This window comes from Panthera uncia (genome assembly GCF_023721935.1).
Source record: "Panthera uncia isolate 11264 chromosome C1 unlocalized genomic scaffold, Puncia_PCG_1.0 HiC_scaffold_3, whole genome shotgun sequence".
NCBI lineage: Eukaryota > Metazoa > Chordata > Mammalia > Carnivora > Felidae > Panthera > Panthera uncia.
The window spans coordinates 14,451,601-14,474,226 of record NW_026057584.1 but is presented as its reverse complement, the minus strand read 5'-3'; the positions used below and the strand labels follow the sequence as shown (position 1 = coordinate 14,474,226).

The 22,626-nt window shown below is 46.8% G+C and overlaps 1 protein-coding gene across 1 annotated transcript in view; it reads right to left on the bottom strand.

Moving 5' to 3' along the window:
- WDFY1 (WD repeat and FYVE domain containing 1) overlaps positions 1–22,626 on the bottom strand; it is a 45,889-nt gene that overhangs the window by 10,632 nt on the left and 12,631 nt on the right. Inside the window, exons 2-8 of the mRNA XM_049615843.1 lie at positions 18,941–19,008; positions 12,598–12,671; positions 7,912–7,966; positions 6,159–6,309; positions 4,409–4,521; positions 2,505–2,631; positions 1,409–1,514 (exon numbers count right to left, since the gene is read on the bottom strand). Of these exons, the coding sequence (XP_049471800.1) occupies positions 1,409–1,514; positions 2,505–2,631; positions 4,409–4,521; positions 6,159–6,309; positions 7,912–7,966; positions 12,598–12,671; positions 18,941–19,008 (694 nt within the window). The remainder of the gene's footprint in view (positions 1–1,408; positions 1,515–2,504; positions 2,632–4,408; positions 4,522–6,158; positions 6,310–7,911; positions 7,967–12,597; positions 12,672–18,940; positions 19,009–22,626) is intronic.

The window sequence follows — 22,626 nt, the reverse complement described above, 5'->3', positions numbered from 1 at the left end:
ACGCGGGCCTCCGCGCTGGATACAGGACAGCGCCCTGAGCAAACCACGTGACCTCACACCACGCAGTAGGCGGTGCCACGCAGGAGCGGCAAGCCCTTGTTTCCAGGCATCGGAGCCACCCTCGAGGGGCTCAGTAAATGTTTCTGAAGTTGAAACGGAGTCCTCGGTCCCTCAACTCTAAAATCTTCTCTTTTGAGTCAACAAAAAGTCAGCTCTTCTGCTACTTACATCCCAGGTTGGAAAAGACAGGTAATACCCACGCTGGCAGACGTGAGAATGGAAATCCTGCCTGGAAGTCATCTGACAACATCCATAAAAAGCATTGAGAACGTACACATCTCCTGTCCCGCAGGGTCTACTTTCAGAAATTTGTCTGAAAGAAATAGCTGAACAATCATACAATGACGAGGTCACGAATGCTCACTGCAGCATTGTTTAAAATAGAAAAAAAAAGACAGAGGTGTCCACAGGTGAGAGGACAGACTGGCGGTTGCCAGAGGAGGTGGTGGAGCGAGGGTGCGACGGGTGACGGGGGTCAAAAGGTACCGACTTCCAGGTTGTCAAAGAAGCAAGTCCTGGGGGCGTGAGGTACAGCCAGGAGGCTGAAACCGCGCTGGGTACTTCGAAGTCACTGACAGGGTGACTCGCGAAAGTTCTCATCACAAGAAACAAAGATTTGCAACTGCGGTGGCGGATGCTAACCAGACTCACTGCGGTGATCGTTCCCGGTATGTGCGAATGCCCAATCACTACACTGTACCCCTGAAGCTAATACAGTGATATACATTGACTATTTCTCAGTTAAAAAAAAAAAAAAAAGAAAGAAAAAGGCAGCGAGTTTGTTTAGACAATCAGAGTATCCGTCTAAAGAACCAGAAGCGGCTTTAGAAGGTGTCACCGGATGACTCTACTTCACGGAAGAGTGAACAGAGAAACGACGACACTCCTCTAAACAAGGCCCCACAACTCGTTAGCCGCGCAAACCAATCAGAACTCAGGTCTGCTGAAAAGAACACTACGTGGACACCACCCGGTAGAAAATAAAAGCAGAGAACAGTGACATACTTCCCAGGGAGACGAAAAGCACCTTGCTGCATCCCTCTCCCAGCATCCGCTGACAGGGACGCTGTGGGGCCCACTTCGCGCCCAGCGGCACCGGGGACCGTCTCCAGGCTGAAAACAGCCTTCGTGCAGTCTGCGGGCAGTGCCGGTCGCCGTGGAAGCCCTCTAACGGGCAGGGGTGCAGTGCCAAGTGACACCCTGGAGCCCGTCAGGCGACAACCAACGAGCACGAGGGCGCAGAGCGGGGCTGTGCTAGTCGGCACTGACAGCCGGCAGGGTGGGAACCCAAGAAGCCAGGTTGTGGGGGGGCCCCTCCACACCAGCCTCGTCTTGCTCGTTCCCTTACCTCCTCTCTGCTAACGTCCATGTTCCACACTGCGATTCCGCCATCCGACGAACAGGAGACGAGCTGCCTTGTGAGCTGAAGGTAACACAGGGACTGCACCCTGTCACTGCAAACAACACACATCGGTCACTTGTCTCGACGTGGAAAAACACAGGCTCAAATCTCGCCCCTTGTTGGAACCAGCAACCGGCATTCTGCCACTTTCAGGTGCGGTAATGTGGCCTCTGGCATACACTTTAGTCAGATGATGTGTAATGACTCTGTAACTTACTATACGGCATCAGAGTTTCTACGAAAGAAACACTACTTTCAAATCAGTCATTCAGCATCGCAGGCCACAGAGAAGACGATGGCTACAGCCCTCTGGGCCAATCCCTGTGGTCCGTTCCTTTTCGGGTACGCAAGATTCACCTACTTGTTCATAACGAAGAGCAAGGAGGGGTGACGCCCTTACTGGAACGCAACCCGGAAACAATCTCCTGATCTACAGACTTGTGTGAAGGATCGTTCCTCGGCTACTTTGCAACCTGACTCTGCTTACAGTGGACAGCAACAGCCTACCCAAGAGCGAGGAAAGGAAAGGCCAATGTCCTCTTCCTCTGAACACTAGAAGGCAAGAACCTGAGTAATGCGACACCATGGCTCAGGTGACAGGGCCTGTGTCAAACCACACCCGCACATTACTTTTCAGAATAACCAAACCGGTTAGGCATCCAGTTCCAGACTGGCTTAGCATGGCATTCCGTGCAAGCTTCCCCGGCCAAAGTTCTCACCCGCAGTCCTTAACCCACCTGTGCCCTAAGCAGATATTTCAAGAGGATGACTCCTTGGGACAGACAGGTGGCAAGTGCTCTTTGGACAAAGAAGGAAGAAGACTCTGGGCTCTTTTTTTTTTGGGGGGGGGGGGGGGGCGTCTATAATACCAGACACGCAGGGCTAACAGAAAAGCAGTCCAAGTTAAAAGTGGACAGAGTGAGCCCCAGCATATGGCTGCCTTCACAGATGGGAGTTTGGAAAACAGAGTATCAGAATACTAATACTGCCCCGCCTCCCCCACACTCAGATTCTTTCCCCACCCCCACCAACAGTCACGCACTGGTGGCCCTGCAGCAGCAGTGTGCGGCCTTTCCTTCCTCCGATGTCCCACATGATGATGCTGTTGTCAGAGGCTCCCGAGAAGAGTAACCGCTGAATAGGGTCCCACCAGAGGCAGGCGATGCTACCTACGGTGAGAAAGAGGAGAGGTTAAATACAGCCCTGCACCTGCGCATACACACTCAACAGCCAGACCGAACTAGGCCCGGCTGAGCCCCTGAGTAAAACTGTATCTTTGTTGTGCGAAAGGGCCTTCAACACTTTATCACGAGTCACGGAGAAGACACGGCACACCTATCACCCAGAGTTAGAAGACAGTGATCTGCAGGTGGACATCAAACTACTTTGAACACAAAGATGTTTAAGGAATTTTTCTTCGTTCTGTACCAAAAAAAAAAAAAAAAAAAAAAAAAAAAAAAGATACATATTTATGAAGGGTTAGTTCAGAAAAAGCTTTTGAGGGGAAAAAATAAAAGCGGACAATATTCAATGACAAGAGACAGTGAAGATTACTGTGGTCAACTTAGGGAAAATAAATATCTAGATTATTCCAGGTTGCCGGGGCCTTGCAGGTGTCTTACCTCAAGATGCATATGTGTAAGGAAATTAAGTTAAGGGTCTCAGAAAACAAAATGGTCTGCACACAATTATGCCTTCTATCTTGGCTAAACTTGACAAATTTGATACCCTTGAGAAATCTTTCTACAGTTTTCTCTTTCAACAGATTTCTCTCTCGGTGGTTCTATTGATCACTGCTTGCCTAGAAAAAGTTGTCAATAAACTTAATAAAACCGAGCCAGTCACCCAAGTTAACACTTCTGGCAGGTGTAGAGAAAACCGATGAAGTCACATTCAAAAGCAAACAACGGAAGCTAGTTTCTCACAGAGACTTAGCATAAGGGAAAAAAAGAAGCGTTCTGCAAAACTGGCTTCAGGGAACAACTGTGCATAACTCCTGACCCTATTTAATGCTGTGCCCTGTACACTTCACTGGAGGCCTGACAGCAGATAAACATGGTCCTTCGCTATAAACACTACTAAGCAGTCCCCAGAACCCCGTCTGTCCTTAGCAACCCAGAGAACACTCAGGAGCCTGGGGACCATGAGACCATTAGTCATAAACACAAGTGGTTTCCTTAGGGGCTGTGCCTTCCTGCCCGAATACGTTCTAACTTACTTACCCCCCTTTGCTCTACAAGATCCCCGATCTGACAGACTCGTTTTCACTCAAATAGATTCACTAGAAAGCACAGAGTATAGAGTGTATTGAACGTAGGATACCTAAAACACTATTTTCATAAGTAAGTTCATCATTAGTTCTTTCAACAAATCCCCCATTCTTCCATCGAAACCAGACGGTGCTCAAGTGTCTAATTTGTTACCCAAAATGGCCAAGTGAGTTTTAGAACTCTTCCTAGAGCCTGACCAGCTCACCGCACTGGAGAAATGATAAAATCCCACCCATTCTTTCCCCTCCGTCGCTAACCAAGCAGAAGCAGAACAGCCCAGACATCTCTCCTAATTGTATTGTCTACCAGCTCTTGTTCAGTGTCCTAGAAACTGACAAAGTAAAAAAAAAAAAAAAAAAAAAATACAACATTCTTCCAAAGGTCTTACCATTTATAAGAATTTTAAAAGATCTTCTGAAAATAATTTAATTTAAAAAGACAAAATAGACAGTATTATCCACATGAACCATCTGGACAGGGTTTTGACGACACGGAACCCAGCCCAAGAGCCTACTTACAGTTAGCCTTCACTCTTTTAGATCTATATCCCCCATCTGGCTAATCAAACCGGAACCGACAGGTCATAGGAGCTGATCATTCATGAAGCCCCAGGGCCGAGAACTAAATCCGGATGCCCAGATTAGGTGAAGAACCCGTGGGTGATCACACAGCCTACCTTCATGTCCTTTGAGGGTTGTAATAACTGAACAGGAGTTCTGTTCAAGCTTCAGCAGGGTGATCTGCCCAGAGTAATCGCCAACAAAAGCATACTGAGTATCGTAATCATATCTGTGGAGAAGCAGTCAAGGATATATAACACAATCCATCCGAAAGTTGTAAAATTGAAAAATGTGCCCTTTAAGGAAGTAAGCACAAGCCTAAAACTATGAGACAAAGAAATACCCAACTGAAATTCGGGCAACACATATTAAAAAAAAAAAAAAAAAGGCTTTTCAAGGCGGAATTCTTGGGAAAATTAATACTCATTCATTTGACAAGAATTCACTGAGTACCTGTTACTATTCCAGCCAATACTCTAGGGTATTGGAAAAAAAAAAAGGTAAGAGCTGACAGAGAAGACAGACATGAAAACAAGTAGTCATAATCAAACTGTAATTAAGTACAAAAAGGAAAACACTCAATAATGAAAACAGCAAGAAAGAACTGGAACAAAATGGCTATTTATGAAATATCTCTGGAAATAATGCAAAACTGGTAGCAAATACAGACACGAACCCATCTTTCTTTTGGCCTGGATGAGACAGCTTGAGGTGCAGAGGATGACTCATTTTAAGTTGCCATGAAGAGTTTTAATCATCCAAAATGCAGTTATTTGAACAGTAGTAAATTTAAATTTTAAAAATACACGAACCATTGACAGCAACTCACTACTTTCTCGGTCACTTAATGGCCATAGAAACTGGTGGCCGAGCAGCCGTTTAAAACACATCAGGCTGCCCATTGCTTCAGTGCCAAAACACAGGTCAAGAAGAACACCACAGCCTGGGCTGTGCCTTTGTGCTTCTGCACCATTTTCTCTCAATCCATATGAGAAGCCTACCCATGACAGAAACACTTCCTTAGCACAGGACGAATCAAAGTATTTTTCCCTTATCTGAATCTCAAATGTATGGTACTGCTTTGATTGCTTATTTTAAAGACCTCATGCTGTGCATTCATTTGTAGCAAACATTTTTCATAAAGGCTTTCCGTGGAAAAAAGGGATTTACCGCGCCAGACATCCAACTCTGGAAAAGGAACTACTCTGGGGGTATTTGCCTGTTGACAGCCTTGAGCGCACCGTCCCTGAGATACACCGCTGCCACGGGTCGCCTTTAAGGGCAAATTCTACAGGAAACAAGTTCCAGACAGTAGTAGAAAACTGTGAAAGCAGCAATTTGTTAGCGTTCTGAGGACCCTAAGGCATCTCTGAGAATATTAAATGGATTATGAACCCCCTCCACATACACGCCGAGCAACTATAAAACTCCTTTAAGTCCATTTATGAACTCCAGGGTCACAAATCCTTATTATATTCTTTCAGGGTCTGCAAATGATCGAATAAAAGATCGACCCCCTTTTTGTTTTTCTTTATTCAACAAAAAGGTCTTTATTCTCACCTTGAAATGCAAAGGAATGAGGGGGTGAGGGGGGTTGATTAAGGAGGTTTAGGTTTCCAAGGTTTTGTATTAAAAACAGACAGTACTTCCCGGCAGAGAACGGCAATTCATCTGATAATGATTTTTAGTAAACCAACCAACTCTATACCAAAGAAACGCGGACACAGAACTTCTTGGATTTTATGTGAAGTACGCAGGAATCGCTCAATCTCTGGATCTCAACCGCCAATTCACGATCAGATTCGAAAGGAACGGCCGCGACAAGGAGGCGCCGGGCAGGGGAAGGGCCGGCCCGCTGAAGGATACTGTAAACACGAAGCCCAGGAAGTGAAGAAGTGCCTCCCGAGCATGTTCCCGCTGCGGGTGCACATCCAGCTGACGCACTTGTCGTGGCCGGTGCTGATCACCCACTCGGCAGCCACGCTGAAGATAATCGCAGACACTCGGTTCTGATGAGCTGCGGGAACACAAAGGGAAGTCTGCGCCCTTCACGAAGAAACGTGACCTTCCGAATCCCAACGGAGGCGCGCGCCTTCTCGAGCCGGCTGGCCTGGGGGCTCACGGTCTCAATTACCCTACCACGGAAACGCCCGGGGTTCCGTGAGCCAGCTTTCGGATGACCTTCCCAGCCCCAGCTCAGCACCACGCGCTTTCTTTCCGTGGCCCAGCTGCCCTGTGTCCCTACTTGGGTGGACGATGGGAAGCACAGCTCACTGAAGACTGATGCTCAAGAGGGATTCCAACAACAGATCAAAGAACAGACTTTTTTTTTTTTTTTTTTGGCTGTACTCAAGAGAACAAACATTTTTCCTTTGCTATTAATTATCAGTCCCATATGGAATGCGGTAGTCTTTTCTTAAAGGAACAATTTTTTTTTTATAGTCTATCACTTTAGTACTTTGACCTTTTAGAAAACACTGACATTGTGAGCAGAAGTTCAATTTTCTGAAATTAAAAAATAGTGCAAGCATTTTGATTCTGGAATATTTTCTGTTTGTCTGAAACTTTTTGTTATTTATAAAGACAAAGTGTGGAGTTCTGTATTGCAAAATAACAGCTGAGAAAAAGGAAGGCATTCTATCATGTGACCTGTCAAATACTTTCGTTTCCAGGTTGATTGCAAGCCACACTAGGGAAGTAACCTATCTAGTCTACTTCATCTAGTATAGGACCTGGCATGCAGCAGGTGTTTAATAAATGCCAAGTCTGATGAATGAAGTTAGAGGCTGGACAGAGAAACTGTTTGACCTTGCTCTCAGCTGTACAGGCTGCTTCAAAAGAATTGAGGGACTCTTTCTCATACATTAATTCGAAAACACTACAACTCTATGAGTATATGGGCAAAATAATCAACAGACATTCATAAAAGATCACAAATGATCAACACTAAATAAAGCTTAAGTAACTTTTAAACTGAGAACTTTTTGACTATCAAACTGGCAAAAAACATTTGTAAGAGCAATGTTGTACAGATTTGATGAGCAGATACTTTCAGCTACTCGTGGGATTGTAAAAATTCACACTATTGCTGGGAAGAAGTTTGTAAAAGAAATCTAGAGCATTAAAAAACTTGTTAATGTTTGAGCCAGCTACTCCATTTTTAGGCATCTGTCTTAAATAGAAGTAACCCAGGGCTAGGGGATTAGAGTCAGAATAATAGTCAAGACACACACACACACATACACACACACGCACACATACCTGTGTATGTGTGTGCGCGTGTGAATGTTTCATATGCTCACCTATGTATATATACACTGTCATACAGGTCAGTGTGTGTTAGCGAGAAATGGAAGCACTACCCATGCTCCAAAATAGAAGAATGGGTAAATTAAATCTGATCATGCACCCAATGGAACAGTATAGAAAATTTTGAACGGGGATAAGCAGGAAAGGGTGGCAAATATCTCTAAGACTTAATAGCCTCCTGTATAATTGGGGAAACACCACTAAAAAGTTCACGTGAAACCTAATTTTGATCATAAGAGGCAGTGTTCTAGTTCTGTGTGTGTCTATCTACACACATATATATGTAAGTATGTGTGTGTATCATAATTACCTGGGTAAGTCTTGATAAAGTTCATTTTATTAAAATCTTCAGAAACATGAAATTCCTAAAAGTAAACACATGCAATAAGAAAACAGTCATGGTTTTAAAAACAGGAACTTAACTTTCAAAACAAAGGAAAATCCAAACCTAGCTATGGACAGAGGTGGGACTCAAGATTAACTCTAGAAGAATACTATGGAACTGCTTCTTTCATCAGGCTTGTCCTCAAGCCACTAGTTCTTTTGGGGACCAGACCGAATACGGAAGGTGCTGCGGACCAGCACAGTACTTTTCTGCAGTTCTCCCTCTGCGAGTGAGAGCTTTGTATTCCTTCTCCCTCCACTGCAGAGGAGGGCTTGTTAATTTTGCAGTCCTGGTTACGCTGAGCATTCCTCAAGATGACGTCCGTAAAGCAAAATTACAAAGACCCATTATGAACAGAGTTCTCAGCTACACTGAAAATATGGCATTGGGTACCTCAGCAATGTAAGGGGGAAATTACATATATTTCATACAGAACACGTACAAAAAAAAAAAGGAAATGTAGAGGTTGTGGGTGGTTTGCTTTTTTAAAATACCCTGTATCTTCCTAATTTTTTATAGACAGGGCAATACTTTATAAATAGGAAAAAATAAAAGTATATACTTGTTAATGAAAAAATCAGCTTCAGCATAAAACGAAGACACAACTCTAAAGAAAAAGCACTATGAATTCTATTGATCGATGCTAAGTGATAAGTTCTTAAGACTCTAAGTAACATGGACATTGTGAATTGTTGACAAAAAGAAAAAAAAACTCACAAAGGAATACTGATCCCTTGCTCTCCATCTTGGTATTGGAAAGTACAAAAATGTACCAGTATATATTACCATATATATGTGTGTGTGTGTGTTCATATATGTACTATAATATATATTATATATCCTCAGATGTAAGATAATATATATAATATACAGTATATATGCCCAGTATAAATGTACTAGTATATATCACTGTATATATACTCATCTGTATTGGGTGGAAAATCTACAGATCATGTGCTAATGAACAGTAAACCGGATTCACATTGCCCCTTTGCACTGAAGAGCTGTGTGTTTTTTCTATGCTGTTCTATAATCTACCCCTGAACCGGGAGCCACAAGAAGGGTCCCTGGAGAAATCAATGCACAACCACTGCCACCACTGGAGAAATTATTTGTGCTTCGTGGCTTCTGGTTACACACGTGCATGCACATTGGCACGGCATTCCTATAAAATTTTCAGGAGAGACACGAGAACATTTGCATTTATGGCTCCGTGAGGCATTCACCGCAGCCCCAGACTGACGGGCAAGGAGCTGAGCAAGCCTGACCCTGCCCGCCGCTGAGTGAACTGCTTGGGCAGGGGGCCTGTCCTTTCCACCGGCTTCTTCCTCCCTGGCTCTTCCACACACTCGAGGCCTCTTATCTTTTCGTTTCAAAACCAAAACAAGCAAAAAAAACCAACAAAACTGTTTTTAACAATCCTCCGACTTTCTTCGGCCCCTTCTCTGAGATCAGCCCACACTGGCTGCCCTCGGGCCCTCCAGCTGCTCTCTCCTGGTCGTTCTTCCACCCACCGCCCGCACGGCGCTGCCACCACTGCAGAGAAAGGGCTTTCCCTTCCTGGGATGTCCCCAGGGTCATCTTCCAGGCCTGACCTCATCCTCTCTGTGTTGCACCTGACAGTTACTCACCCCCATGTGAATTTCCCTGCCTCTCTGGCTTCCACGGCCACAGCGTCCTCGCTGGCTGTCCTCCGGCTCTGCCCATTCCGCCTCTGTCTCCCCCATGGGCTCCGAGCCCTCTGATTTCCCCTCCTGCTATTCCCAGGGAATGTGACCTTGGCCCTCGGCTCTTCTCAACCCACCTGTTGGAGCCGCCCGGCCACTGTTAGCAGTTTCCGCTGACACCTATGTTCAGAGAACTCCCAATTCCAGACCAAACCCTTGAGGTTCAGGCCCACGGACCCAACTGTCAAAATGGACCTCATCAACTTCCCCTCTGTATCAGCATCTTTTCTTAGAGGGCAGCTGACTGCTCACCATCACCATCCTGGCTAAAAACCTGGAAGCCATTTTCACACAGCTCTCTGTTAAGCACCCACATCCCACCAGACATCAAGCCTGTTGCCCAGACAGTTCTCGAAGCCATCACCTCTTCTCCAGCACTGCCCCCAGTGTTTCGCAGTCTCACGTTGGGGTCCTGAAGTAGCCTCTTAGCCGGGCCGCCTCAGTTTCACCCTTGTCCCCCCGAACTCCACATACAGGCACGCTAAGCTCACAAAAATAGAAACCTGATGAGTCTATGCTCCCCGGCTTACTGCTCTTCAACGGCTCCCCTTCGTGCAGTGATGACCTAATGTACTTGACCCTGAGGTTCGCTGTCGAGAGAGGTCACTGAGAGGACATGACCACCAGCTGGCCCGTGAACTGGGGCCCTGGCAATCAGCAGTCAGAGGCCCCTCACCCTTTTCTCTGGTCTCTGGTAAGCGTGTGTCACTTGGCCTCCCCTGTTCCCAAAGGCTGTCCCAAGGACACAGCCTTGATGGCGACGTGCTGTTGGGACCATCTGGACAGTATACGTGACTGAACCCAGTGAAGGCCACTATTTAAAACTTTTAAGATTCGGGGTGGGGGGGGGGGCAGAGACTTCCTCATCTTGCAGCCATTCAAGACAAGCCTTGTACGTAGCCCCCTGGCTTCTTAAACCTGCTCCCCACCGCTCTGGAATGGCTCACCTCTTTCTTCGATCTCTCCCTACCTTCTGCTCATTCTCTCCCCAGGTAAACACAGGCATTCTTACAGCTGAAAAAAAAAACACCCTCGATGCTGAGGACTACAGCTGAGGCTCCCAATGGGCTCCAGGCTTGCATATCTGATGCTAACTTGGCATGGGCGGCCACTGCTTATCCCCCTGGTCTCTCAACTGTACGGCTGGGTTCCTCGTTGTCCTCTCTCCCTCCAAATGTCCCCTCCCCACACGCCCCCAAGCCTTTGTCTTCTCAGTAAATGATACCACTGTGTACCCAGTGACTCGAGCCAGAAACCTGGCTATCACCAGCCTCCTCCTCTTCTTCCCCTCCCCACAACCGACCTTTCCCAGACGCACCTCAAATCCACCCACTTCTGTCCACTGTCCCTGTCACCGTCCTCTCTCCCAGGGTCACAGCCTGACCGTCCAGCTTCCATTCCTGCTGCCCCCCCAAACTGATCCATTCTCCACCAAGCAGCCACAGGGATCATTTGAGCGCATAAATGATATCCTGTCACTTGCCTGCTGAAAGCCCCGTAGAGCTTCCCACAGAGTCGACAACAAAACTTAAAACTTTATCCAGACCCACCAGGCCCGACACGACCCGGCCTCAGACTGCTTCTCCCATCGCCCCCCAGCCCCTCCCTGGTGCTGAGCATATTGTTATCACACCCAAGGATGAAATCGTGGATGTTCTCACTTGCACCAAGGTGGTGTCAAAAATATCAATCCGGCAAGCTAAACCCAGAGCAAACAGAAGGAAGAAAATAATAAAATTAGAGTTGAAATAAATAAACGGACAATAGGAAAAACAAAAGAAAAAAAAAAAAAACAAAACACTGAAACCAAAACCGGTTCTTTGAAAAGATCAAGGAAATGGACACCCATTCAGCTGGAGCCAGGAAGAAACAGCGAGGACTCCAACCACTAAATCCAGCAACGGAAGGGGGACACGACTGCCAGCCTTGCAGAAGAAGCACAAAGGCTCATGAAGGGCTGCTATGCCCACGTGACAGAATCCCATTCCACCATAAAAGGAATGAGCGCTAATTCAAACCGCAACACAGATGAACCTTGGAAACATGCTGAGTGAAAGAAGCCAGACACGAAAGGCAACGCATCCTATGTGACTGTTTACATAAAATGTCTAAAACAGGCAAATCTCTGCACTCGGAAAGCAGATTTGTGATTACCAGGAGCTGGGAGAAGGAGGCGTGGGAGTGACTGCTAACGGGTACGGGTTTCTTTGGTGGGGGTGGTGAGAATGTTCTGGAATTAGAGAAGGTTAATGGTTGTATAATCTTGTGAATATACTACAAAACCAGTGAATTACATACTTTAAACTGGCGAAATTTCACGCGAATTATACCTCCATTAAGAAAATACACATACATACACCCACGCAATTAGAATCATAAAAATACCTACAATCTATTGAAACTTTGAATATCTAGCCCTTCGCCACAGGTAGTTTGAGAAGCGCTGCCTTAAATGGTCATATAAGCTGTTGGCTCAATGACCAGTCACCAACCTTGCTCTCTGTCTCTCTCCACGGTTACACTTACATACACGTGCACGCGTGTGCACACAGGCCATCATGCCCACCCCCCGCCTGGCCCCCTTCACGGTTCAAGGATGGGGCTGCTGTAGGCCTCACATTCACCTTAGGAAAGCTGTGCTTTGTGGCTTAGGCTGAACACCAAACTATCAATCATGAAAACATTCTGAGCTCCGTGACTAGTTTAAAAATAAGCACTAATTAAAATTAATCCATTTTTAGGCCTAATACCCATACTGAAGTAAAAAAATCTTTGATGCCAAACAATCAGGCATCCATCGTTCTTTATTTCAACCGTCCAACGGGCGTGAACGCTGGAGGGGGGGGGTGGTCAATGTAACGCATGCACTCGGGAAGCAACCTACCATGACAGCTCCATTATCCTGGCCCACAAATATCCGTCTGCTGTCGTGATGGTAAGCCATAGCAGAGCAAGGAGCTGCCAGAAAGACAAAGACCATATTAAAGGCAAAGCTACGCATTCTAAGTCATTGTTCAGAACACGTTATTTAAAAAGCATACACGATTTAGGTTTAAAAAAGAGGGCAAGAATGTTCTGTAGAAAATAACGATGTAAATGGAAAAGTTAATGGTTATTAACCATTATTGAAGTTCCTATCGAAGTTCTTTCTGCTGCTGCAGTTTAAAATTCCAACTCAGGGGCGCCTAGGTGGCTCAGTCGGTTGAGCGGCCGGCTTCGGCTCAGGTCACGATCTCACAGTCCGTGAGTTCGAGCCCCGCGTCGGGCTCTGTGCTGATGGCTCAGAGCCTGGAGCCTGTTTCGGATTCTGTGTCTCCCTCTCTCTGCCCCTCCCCCGTGCATGCTCTGTCTCTGTCTCAAAAATAAATAAACGTTAAAAAAAAAAAATTTTTTTAATAAAAAAATAAAAAAATAAATAAATAAAATTCCAACTCAAAAAATCTCCTCAATTGTTTTTGCATCTCTGAACGGAGCAAGCGGGCATGCGGATTCATCTGGCTGGGATGCCCACCTGTAGGCTACGGAGTCCGCAGACTGGTGCTCGGTGCTCGGAGTGAGAAATCTGTTCCCTAAACTCAGCAGGCCGTCCTGCCCCACCCCCCTTCCCCATCACAGGTAACAGAGTGGCTGGAATCATGGAAAAGGGGTTCCCAGCGCCAGAATTCCGATTCCACAGCATATGTGAGCCAAGTTAGGAAAGCCACTTTGGGATTATGTTTTCTCTTCCGACGGTCAAAAAAAAAAAAAAAAAGCCGGGGGGGGGGGGTCCCTTTGCGATGACACACACGGCCTCAGTTTGGAGTACTGCAGTGGTAAGGTGCACAGTGGTGTTATGTGACTGGGCTAGCACCTGCTTCTTCTCACATCCACAGCCCTTTCCAGGTTCTACCTGTCTTCCTTCTTTCCTTCCTTCCTCCCTCCCTCCCTCCCTTCTCCCTTCCTTCTCATTCCAGAGAATGAGTCACAGAGAGGAGAAACTCCAAATCATCTCCTTCTGCTAAAAATCAGAATTAAAATGATTTGTGAAATGGAACACTTGAAATGTTTGGGTTCGCTGCAGCCTAAAGAATTTCAATTGACCATGCGAGAACCACCGTGAGGGAATACGTACCGTGAAACAAACTTGAGCTTACTTTGAGGTAACCCTTCTTACAAAAAAGTAAAAGAAAAAAAACCTTATCAATGGCATTACCATTTGAAAATGGTTTAATTTAAGGTTCTCTCTCTAGAAAGGGCTGACATTTTCCACTGAAGGACAAAAGTAAACTCGAACACTGGACTGCACCTGAAGGCAAAGACATAGATGGCTGCATGATGAGATGATGGGAAGAGGCTTTTTCAAGTGCAGAGAACTACCCAGCTGGAAGGCAGGTGTTACCGCAGTGTGCACACAGACTGAAGTCCGTACCCCTCATCCACCACACTGAACTGGGAGACTAGAAAGAATGACCAAGTTTAGGGCCACCTGGGTGGCTCAGTCAGCTGGGCATCCGACTCTTGGTTTCGAATCAGGTCACAATCTTGTGGTTTCGTGAGTAAGAGCCCCACGTCAGGCCCTGTGCTGGCGGCGTGGGGCCAGCTTGGGATTCTCTCTCTCCTTCTCTCTCTCTGCCAGTCCCCAACTCATGCTGTGCCTGTCTCTCTCAGACAAATAAAAGTTTTTAAAAAATTAAAAAAAAAAAAAAAAAAAAGAACAATCGAGTTTAAGAATTATAACCCCAAAGGTATATGTATCTTAGTGTAATGTACCGTAAAACCTTGGTTTGCGAGCATAATTCATTCTGGAAACGTGCTTGTAATCCAAAGCACTCAGATATCAAAGTGAATTTCAAGAACCATCGGCTCAGTTGTGATGTGATGTCTGGCATCACCTACTGCTTGTACTGCAAGATATCGCTTGTTTATCAAGTTAAAATTCATGAGATGTGGCGCCTGGGTGGCTCAGTCAGCTGAGTGTCCAACTTCGGCTCAGGTCATGATCTCAGGGCTCATGAGTTCGAGCCTCATGTCGGGCTCTGTGCTGACAGCTCAGAGCCTGGAGCCTGTTTCAGATTCTGTGTCTCCCTCTCTCTCTCTGCTCCTCCCCTGCTTGCTCTCTCTCTCTCTCTCTCTCAAAAATAAGTAAACATTAAAAAAAATTTTTAAAAACTCATGAGAAATGTTTGCTCATCTTACAGAACACTCACAGAACAAGGTATCTGCAATCCAAGGTTTCACTGTGCTCTTCAATAACCATCATAAAATTATCTTTGGCAAACCAAACACGCGTTGATGATTTCAGATTCACTGTCGTCATTTTTGCTTACTTCTAGGTTGGAACAAAATCTTAACACTTTAGTTTTAAGCTTCTTTCGATTCTTTTTATGTCCAACCCCCCCATAACAAACTGTCCATAAATATGTAAAATCCTCCCTCGTGTAAAATTTACAACGTGCTGAGTAGTTTTATGAGGCTAGAGAATTCTTACATTTAAAAAAGGAAGAAAAAAAGCTTCCCTAACTTATTTGTTTGGCATCTAAAGATGTCCTGGCTTTTTTCTTTTTTAATTTTTTTTCAAGTTTTATTTTTGAGAGAGACACAGAGAGACAGAGAGAGACAGAGAGAGACAGAGAGAGAGAGAGAGAGAGAGAGAAAGTGAGCAGGGGAGGGGCAGAGAGAGAGGGAGACACAGAATCCGAAACAGGCTCCAGGTTCCAAGCTGTCAGCACAGAGCCAACGCAGGGCTCAAACTCACGAACCATGAGATCATGACCCGAGCTGAAGTGGAACGCTTAACCGACTGAGCCACCCAGGCGCCCCTGTCCTGGCTTTTTTCTAGAAGGGAAGGTTCTAGTGAGATAAGCAATTAAAAAAAAAAAAAAAGTTTGGATATTCACACGGTTTTATAAACACGCAAAACACATACATCTTTAACTCAGTGGCCTTTTAAAAAGGCATCACTGCCATCCAAACTCATATGCTTCCAACTCTAGTTTTGTAAATAAAGGTATTTTTGGGTTTTCCCTTCATTTATGCATTGTTTATGGTTGCTTTCATGCCACAGCGGCAGAGCTGAGCAGCTGCCACAGAGGCTGTGTGGCCTTCAATGTCTGGATGTTAGCTGGCCGGCCCTTTGCAGGAAAAGTCAGTGCCCACCCCGTGACTGCGGTGGGTGGCATCGCTCTGGAGCCAGACGGCAGGGACTGGAATCCCAACCACAAGCCACGGGCTTAACCCCTCTGGCATCAGTTCCCTCGCTGACCAAACGGTGAAAAGACCCCCTCCCTTGCAGAGCTGTGTGATTTCACAGAAAGGTCCTACCCGAAAAAATGAGGCACGAGTCACCTGGCAGATGTGGACACGAGGAGGGACCGTTTTCCCCTTGGCTAGAGCAGATTCTGAAAGTCCCTTTTGCTCGGTGAGGTAAAGTGACAGAGCGACTCGAGTGCACAGAGCGGCACGCTAAGGGGCGGCTTCCTTCACTCTGTCAGGCCCCAAGAAAGAGTTTCACCTGGTGGATGGCCTCTCGCGCGTCCTTGACCAGACAACCCGCAGACGGTGTTCAGAACCAACTGCCACTTGTCACATTTTGAAACCCGTTTGGGAACAAAAGTCATCGCGAAACAGTCATGTCTCAGCATTCATTCGCCCTGTTTTCTGCCGGCGGTGTTCTCACAGTTTCACCAGGGACGCAGTTCCAGATGGAGCACAACACAGAAGCATCCGGAAGCACCAAGCTGAACGTGTTTGGGTGCAAACATGGGGGTGGCAGCCACCGACAACAGAGAGGCTGGGCCTGTTCTCCCCAGCTGTCACTGGTCTTTCCAGCCGCAGCATTCTGGGAGCTACTTTCCAGGGGGGACACTTAAGCCAGATTAGCAAGGGATGGCAACAGAGAGAGCCCACGCCACGGGCCCGAGACCTAAAAGCCAAGAAAGAGTGCACACTTCCACTGCCAGGTTTGGGGAGAGAAATTACAAAGCTGTACTAAATATCTGGGATGCACACAAACTGAGGAGTAAGTGAGCAAAATACAGGACAAAGTCTCTATTCCAAGGAGCACGAACGACTCCAAGGTTGAGGACTCAGGGACGTGAAGCTGTGCCCAAAATGTGAAGTGTAGGTGTGGGGGAGAGGAGGGGATGGGAGGGAGGAATAAGAGTGGCAGCATTAACAAGACTGTCCACGAGGATGACAAATGTTCCCCAGCACTGGCAGGACCTCCTCGGGCTGTGGCTACTGCCGGCCGTCAGGGCCATCACTGGGCCACTGCAGGTGAGGAGTTACCCGTCTGAGAGACGCCTCTACCCTGCTCCAACCCCCCCCCCCCCCCAGAAAATTTCCCAAACGGGCTCCATGAGTACATCTGCCAAGCCATCGGTCATCACCGCTGAGAGGGGACAGGCAAGGTGACGCACGCTCCCTATGTGTGCGGACGCGGGCAACAGTCAGTCCATAGTCCTCAATTATGATTAGCTTTTCGCGGAGTCTTCTAAGGTGCTACGTCTCATAAAGTCTTATGGTTCCTTTTGTAATGGTTATCTTTGTCCCGGTATCTTCGCTTTCAGTGACTAACCACCAAGACAGAGGAGGTGCGCAGCCTGCCCAAGCTGTCCCGGGCAGGCAGAAAAAAGGAAACTCCTGACGGACTACTAATTGTTTCTGAGCACGACTGCAGGACCCGAATGCACGCGCGCGCGCGCACACACACACACACGCGCGCGCGCGCGCACACACACACACTGCAAGAGACGTACAAAGGAGGAAGCGCAGCCAAGGAAAGAGGCCCTCGGAAGGATGACCCCAACTGATTACTCGGAATCGGTGTCTAACACGCCCCACTGGCTCTGGGCTAACTCTTAAGCTGTGAACGCAGTCAACAGCGTGTGCAGCGAGTGGCAAGGACCTTACAGCGGTGTTCAGACGTAACACAGCATCAAGCAGGCCCCAAAGCCTTTTTTCTTTTCCTAGGGGGTCCTCTGAATACTGGAACCCTTAACCGAGGAAAATGCCTCATTAAGGAATTAGCAGCCAAGGATGGCTTCTATGTGGCCGTTTGGGACGGCAGGATCCAAGCCCAGCTTGGGCCCGGGTGGCACCCAGGCCTCTGCTGCGGGGCTTCCTTTTCAAGAAAGGATGAAGAGAAGGAGTGGGGGGGGGGAAGGAAGGCAGTGCTGCTGACATCTGCACAAAGGGCTGGAACTTAAGTGTAATTTTAAGTCACTGCATCCCAGGGCGATTTCAAAATCCCAGTGCAAAGGCTGTATCTTCTAGATTGAGTTTTTGAACACATTTAACTCCTGAGAAAGTTCTCTGCGTAGAAAGGGTTGTATTTTGGACCCAATCTCTCAGTAGTACCGGAAGTTTGTGAAAAGACCAGGCCGGAGGCTGGTTATGAAGGCAGGGGGGTGCACAGAGCTCGTTTTTAGTGCCAGGATCAGCTACTACCAAGTACACGGTCACTAATAATGCAAGTTGGCAAAATAAAAACAGAGGAAAACCTGGGGGTGGTGGGCATGCCCTTCCCCCCACCTCTCCTTTCTTTTTTCAGTTTTGCTCAACTCAGCTTCAGTTAAGCCAGCAGACCCAACTTCCTTTGCAAAAGAAAAGAAGTCTTCCCGTGATTTAGCATCGTCTGTTGGGGTATGAGGCAACTAAGAAATTCATTTTGAAATCTAGTAGCACTGTTTAAAAAATTTTTTTAATGTTTATATATTTTGAGAAAGGAGGGGGGGGAGTGAGGGAGGGGGAGGGGGAGAAGGAGAGGAGGATCCCAAGCAGGCTCTGTGCTATCAGCGCGAGCCTGATATGGGGCATGAACTGTGAGATCGTGACCTGAGCTGAGATCAAGCGTTAGGTGCTTCACCGACTGAGCCACCCGGGGGCCCCTAGTAGTACCTTTTAATCAGGCATTTTGAAATTTGATTCATCGGGGGCGCCTGGCTGGCTCAATTGGTTGAGCGTCAAACTCCCGCGTTCGGCTCGGGTCATGATCCTAGGGTCATGGATGGAGCTCCGCACTGGGCACGGAGCCCACTTAAGGCGCTCTCCCTCTCTCTTCCCCCTCCCTCCACCCCCCCATTCCCTGGCACGCTCTCTCCCTCTCAAAAATAAAAATTATATTTGAAATTTGAATCATCAAAGCATTAGACACACTTTTCTTGCTCTCAAAAAAATAAGTATTTGAAATATGAATCATCAAAGGCATTAGGCACACTTTCCTCAAGTGGAACAGCTCAGCTACTCACAGGCCATTGTGTGGTAAATGCTGGGCCAGTACTGACCGCTGTCTCTTTTCAGCCATACTCGAATGGTTCTGTGGAGAAAAGAACGCAAGAGTACTTTTTAGTAATTTTATCTTCTTTTGTGCTCCAGGGAAATGTAATTATTTATTTTATTTTCAGTAGTATTTCTCAAATGACCTCATAAGGTTAATCAGGTGGACAAACTAGAGAAATACACCAGGACCCACAAGTACAGCACATAATACATTATATGTAGTCCATACACTATTCACACACACACACACACACACACACACACACACACACACACGTGATCTACAGTTACATATATATGACCACATATGGCAAGTTATGTAGTAGCTCACAGTCAGGATTTCAAGTGAGTTTAATAATACATAAAATCTCATTATATGAGGATACACCAAGAAAACGGGAGAACTATTCACTGCTTTTCTTAGTAAAAAACAAACTGTGCAAATCTGGTTGCTTGCCATCTGGGCCAAATGAGGACAGAAGATACAGACGGAACGACAATGCTTCTGGAGTAGCGGGACAGATGCGCATGGGAAGCAGAGCCCACAGCAGTGCTCATTTCTGATAAGTCCCAGCCTTCCTGCCCCCGGGGGGAAATCACCCCACGCCAGGTCTCTGGGCCTCTCCTTTCATCAGAACACACACAGGGAGATGAGGAAATCCTGTACACAGGCAGGAAAATGACAAATGACCAGAATAGCCAAAGATTGGTATTTTGGCTCATGTCAGAAGAACAATAAGGAACACTAAGACCCTTCCTCCTCCACTCACAGAACCTCCTCCAAGCTCCAGGCCTCTTCCTCTTCAGAACCCCTGGGACACTCGTGCCTCCTCCCGCACAGGCACGCTCTGCCTCTGCAGTGAGTCCCAGCCATCCCACTGTCCCTTCCTGTGAGCTCTGTCCCAATCCCTCTCCTATTTCTAACAGCAGCACCGACTCTGGCACACAGCTGGCACTCATTAAATGTTTTCACCTTAAACTAAAATACAGAAGGCTAAATGTTGACACGACGGGTCTCCATCTTGTTTGAAGTTCAAGGCAAGTACGACTGGTCTATGAGGATAAAAATCAGAACAGTGTTGCTTCTTGGGGAGGAAGATAGAATGTAAAGGGACACACAGGAACTTTCAGGGCAATGGCAGGGCTCTGGGGAGTTGGTTACACGAGTGTATCAATTTGTCAGGACTCGTCCAGCTGCAATTAAGACCTGTACAGATTCCTGCGTGTGATTAGATCACAATAAAGGAAGACTTAGACGTTGACTTTCACTCATCCAAATAAATAAGATGACCCAGTAGCACAGTGGGCAAATGACTACTTTGTAGAAGAGCTGAACACAGGCCTCGGGGTAGGAACAGCCATGTGTACAACATGCCCTGTCTTCCGGCCACTGCCAACTGGTCACAATGGAACCTTTGCCAACCTTCTCCACATCCCGCCCCTGATCACAACTGGCTAGACCAGAAATGGGCGTCTGACCCTAGCTGAACCAATCAGCTCCTCCCTTGGGAAATCAGAAACAAGGAGCGAGAAAAACAGATCACTGTCTCCAGTAGTTGAAATGGCTGTTTCCGGTCATATGTTTTGCGATTTGGATTGCAGAATGTATGAAGTCAACTTATTAAAAGGAGAAACGAGCTGCAGACGGTCCAGGTGAAAGTCCCTCATGCCCAAAGCAGAGCTATTTCCCGAGACTGGGGTTTTGCGAGGCAGACACCCCAGCATCCTTACCAGAAACACCCTCATCAAGCAGCCTAAGTCAGTCTGACTTATTTCTGTTGTTTGCAATCAAGCAAGTACCATATACCGTGTCTGAAGAGACACCAAGAAGAATATCAAACACCATCTGTTCAGCTGAGCGCCATTAAATGAGGTTCACAAGGCAAGATAACCAGGCAGACTTTCTTTTGAGGTACCTGTATTGTGAAAAGAAGCTCTAAAGTGTCCAAGTTCACATCCAAAATTAAAAGAGAGGGGAGAACAGACTAAAGTATGTAGAAACAGACCTTTAATTTTTACAGTTTGTAATTCCACATGTTAAACCAAAATTTAACACTCTTCAAGGTAACATTTAGACTTCTCTGTTATGGGGTCCTTGGTTGCTGTTCATGATTACCCGACCTTCTTGTTTCCCAAACCTCAGAAGTTAAAAATTTTTCATAATACAGACCTTTGTAGTTTGGAGCCATTTAAATCAAGTTATGAAAAATAGCTAATGGCATAGAAAGTGTTCATGTTATAATGTTAAGTGAAAGCCCTCTACAAAACCAATAACGGCAGTATGATACCAATTTTGTTGGAAGATACCATCTGATCAAACCTCTAGATTCAACTACCAATTTACAGGAAATACAGAGGAACATAAACACCACCCCACGGGTGCATTCAGCAAAACTCAAGACCACAGGCAAGGCTACAGACAATGACCCAGTTCCTTCTACAAAAAATTTGCACGGGGAAAAAAATAGAGATAGAGGATCAGGCTATAATTAAAGCGGTTTTAAGAGATATATCTAGGGGCACCTGGGTGGCTCAGTCGGTTAAGCGTCCGACTTCAGCTCAGGTCGCGATCTCACGGTCCGTGAGTTCGAGCCCCGCGTCGGGCTCTGGGCTGATGGCTCGGAGCCTGGAGCCTGCTTCCGATTCTGTGTCTCCCTCTCTCTCTGCCCCTCCCCCGTTCATGCTCTGCCTCTGTCTCAAAAATAAATAAATGTTAAAAAAAAAAAAAAAAAAAGCTATATCTAGCAATCCCAATGCATAGACCTATCTGGATCCTCGCTCAAACAAACTGTTAAACACACGTGTATCGTCGTGAAACTGAAAATCTGAACACTGACTAGATATTTGACGGTATTAAAATACCGTTCATTTCTTTAGGTGTAATAACGGTGTTGCAGATTTTTGCTTATTTGCTTTTTTAAGAAGTAAGCAGTGATTCCAAAATGTGACGCTGGCCCTTGCTCTCTGTTATCGGTACACCCACCACAGTCTGGCTTCGTCAGCTCCTCTCATCACCTGGTGGCTTCTTCCCTCCGACACGGTGGGCCCGCCCCGGGGCAGGTGGACCAGCGGCTGCAACTCCCAAGGAGCCACGCATTCCGTTGCCCCGTGCTGAGAGCCCACCAGCAGTTGGCGGTCTCAAATCAGGGGTCCGTGTGACACTCAGTGCCTACGACTTCCCAACCCAGACCTCTATCCCAACGAGCTGCCGTCCTCAAGGGCCCCAAGTACCCCGAGCTCCAGTTAGGCCCTCAGCCCTCCACCCTCGCCACTCTACCAAGAACTTCCCTCTCCAGATGGTCTATCTGGGCATACCGCAGCACGGGCGCCATCTCAGCATGACACAGCCTGTCACTCACTACAGAAGGCTTTACGGATACATTTCGTTACTTACGTTCAACATGAGGGATGAAGCCAAGGGAGCTGTAAGAAGTTAAAGGCCAACGCCTTGAGAAGCCTTAAATCTACCCCAGGGTCCTACTCCAGTTCCAAAGACAGGATATAGGAAAAGGCAAGGCACCGGGAGATCAGAGCGTCGCACAGCGCCCCGTCAAGTTCACAGGCCTTCATTCACGCGGATCACAAAGGGGTTAAACCTGCCAGGTTTTTTAAGGGCCTAAAGAAGAACAGAGTTCAGACACATTCTAAAACCCTT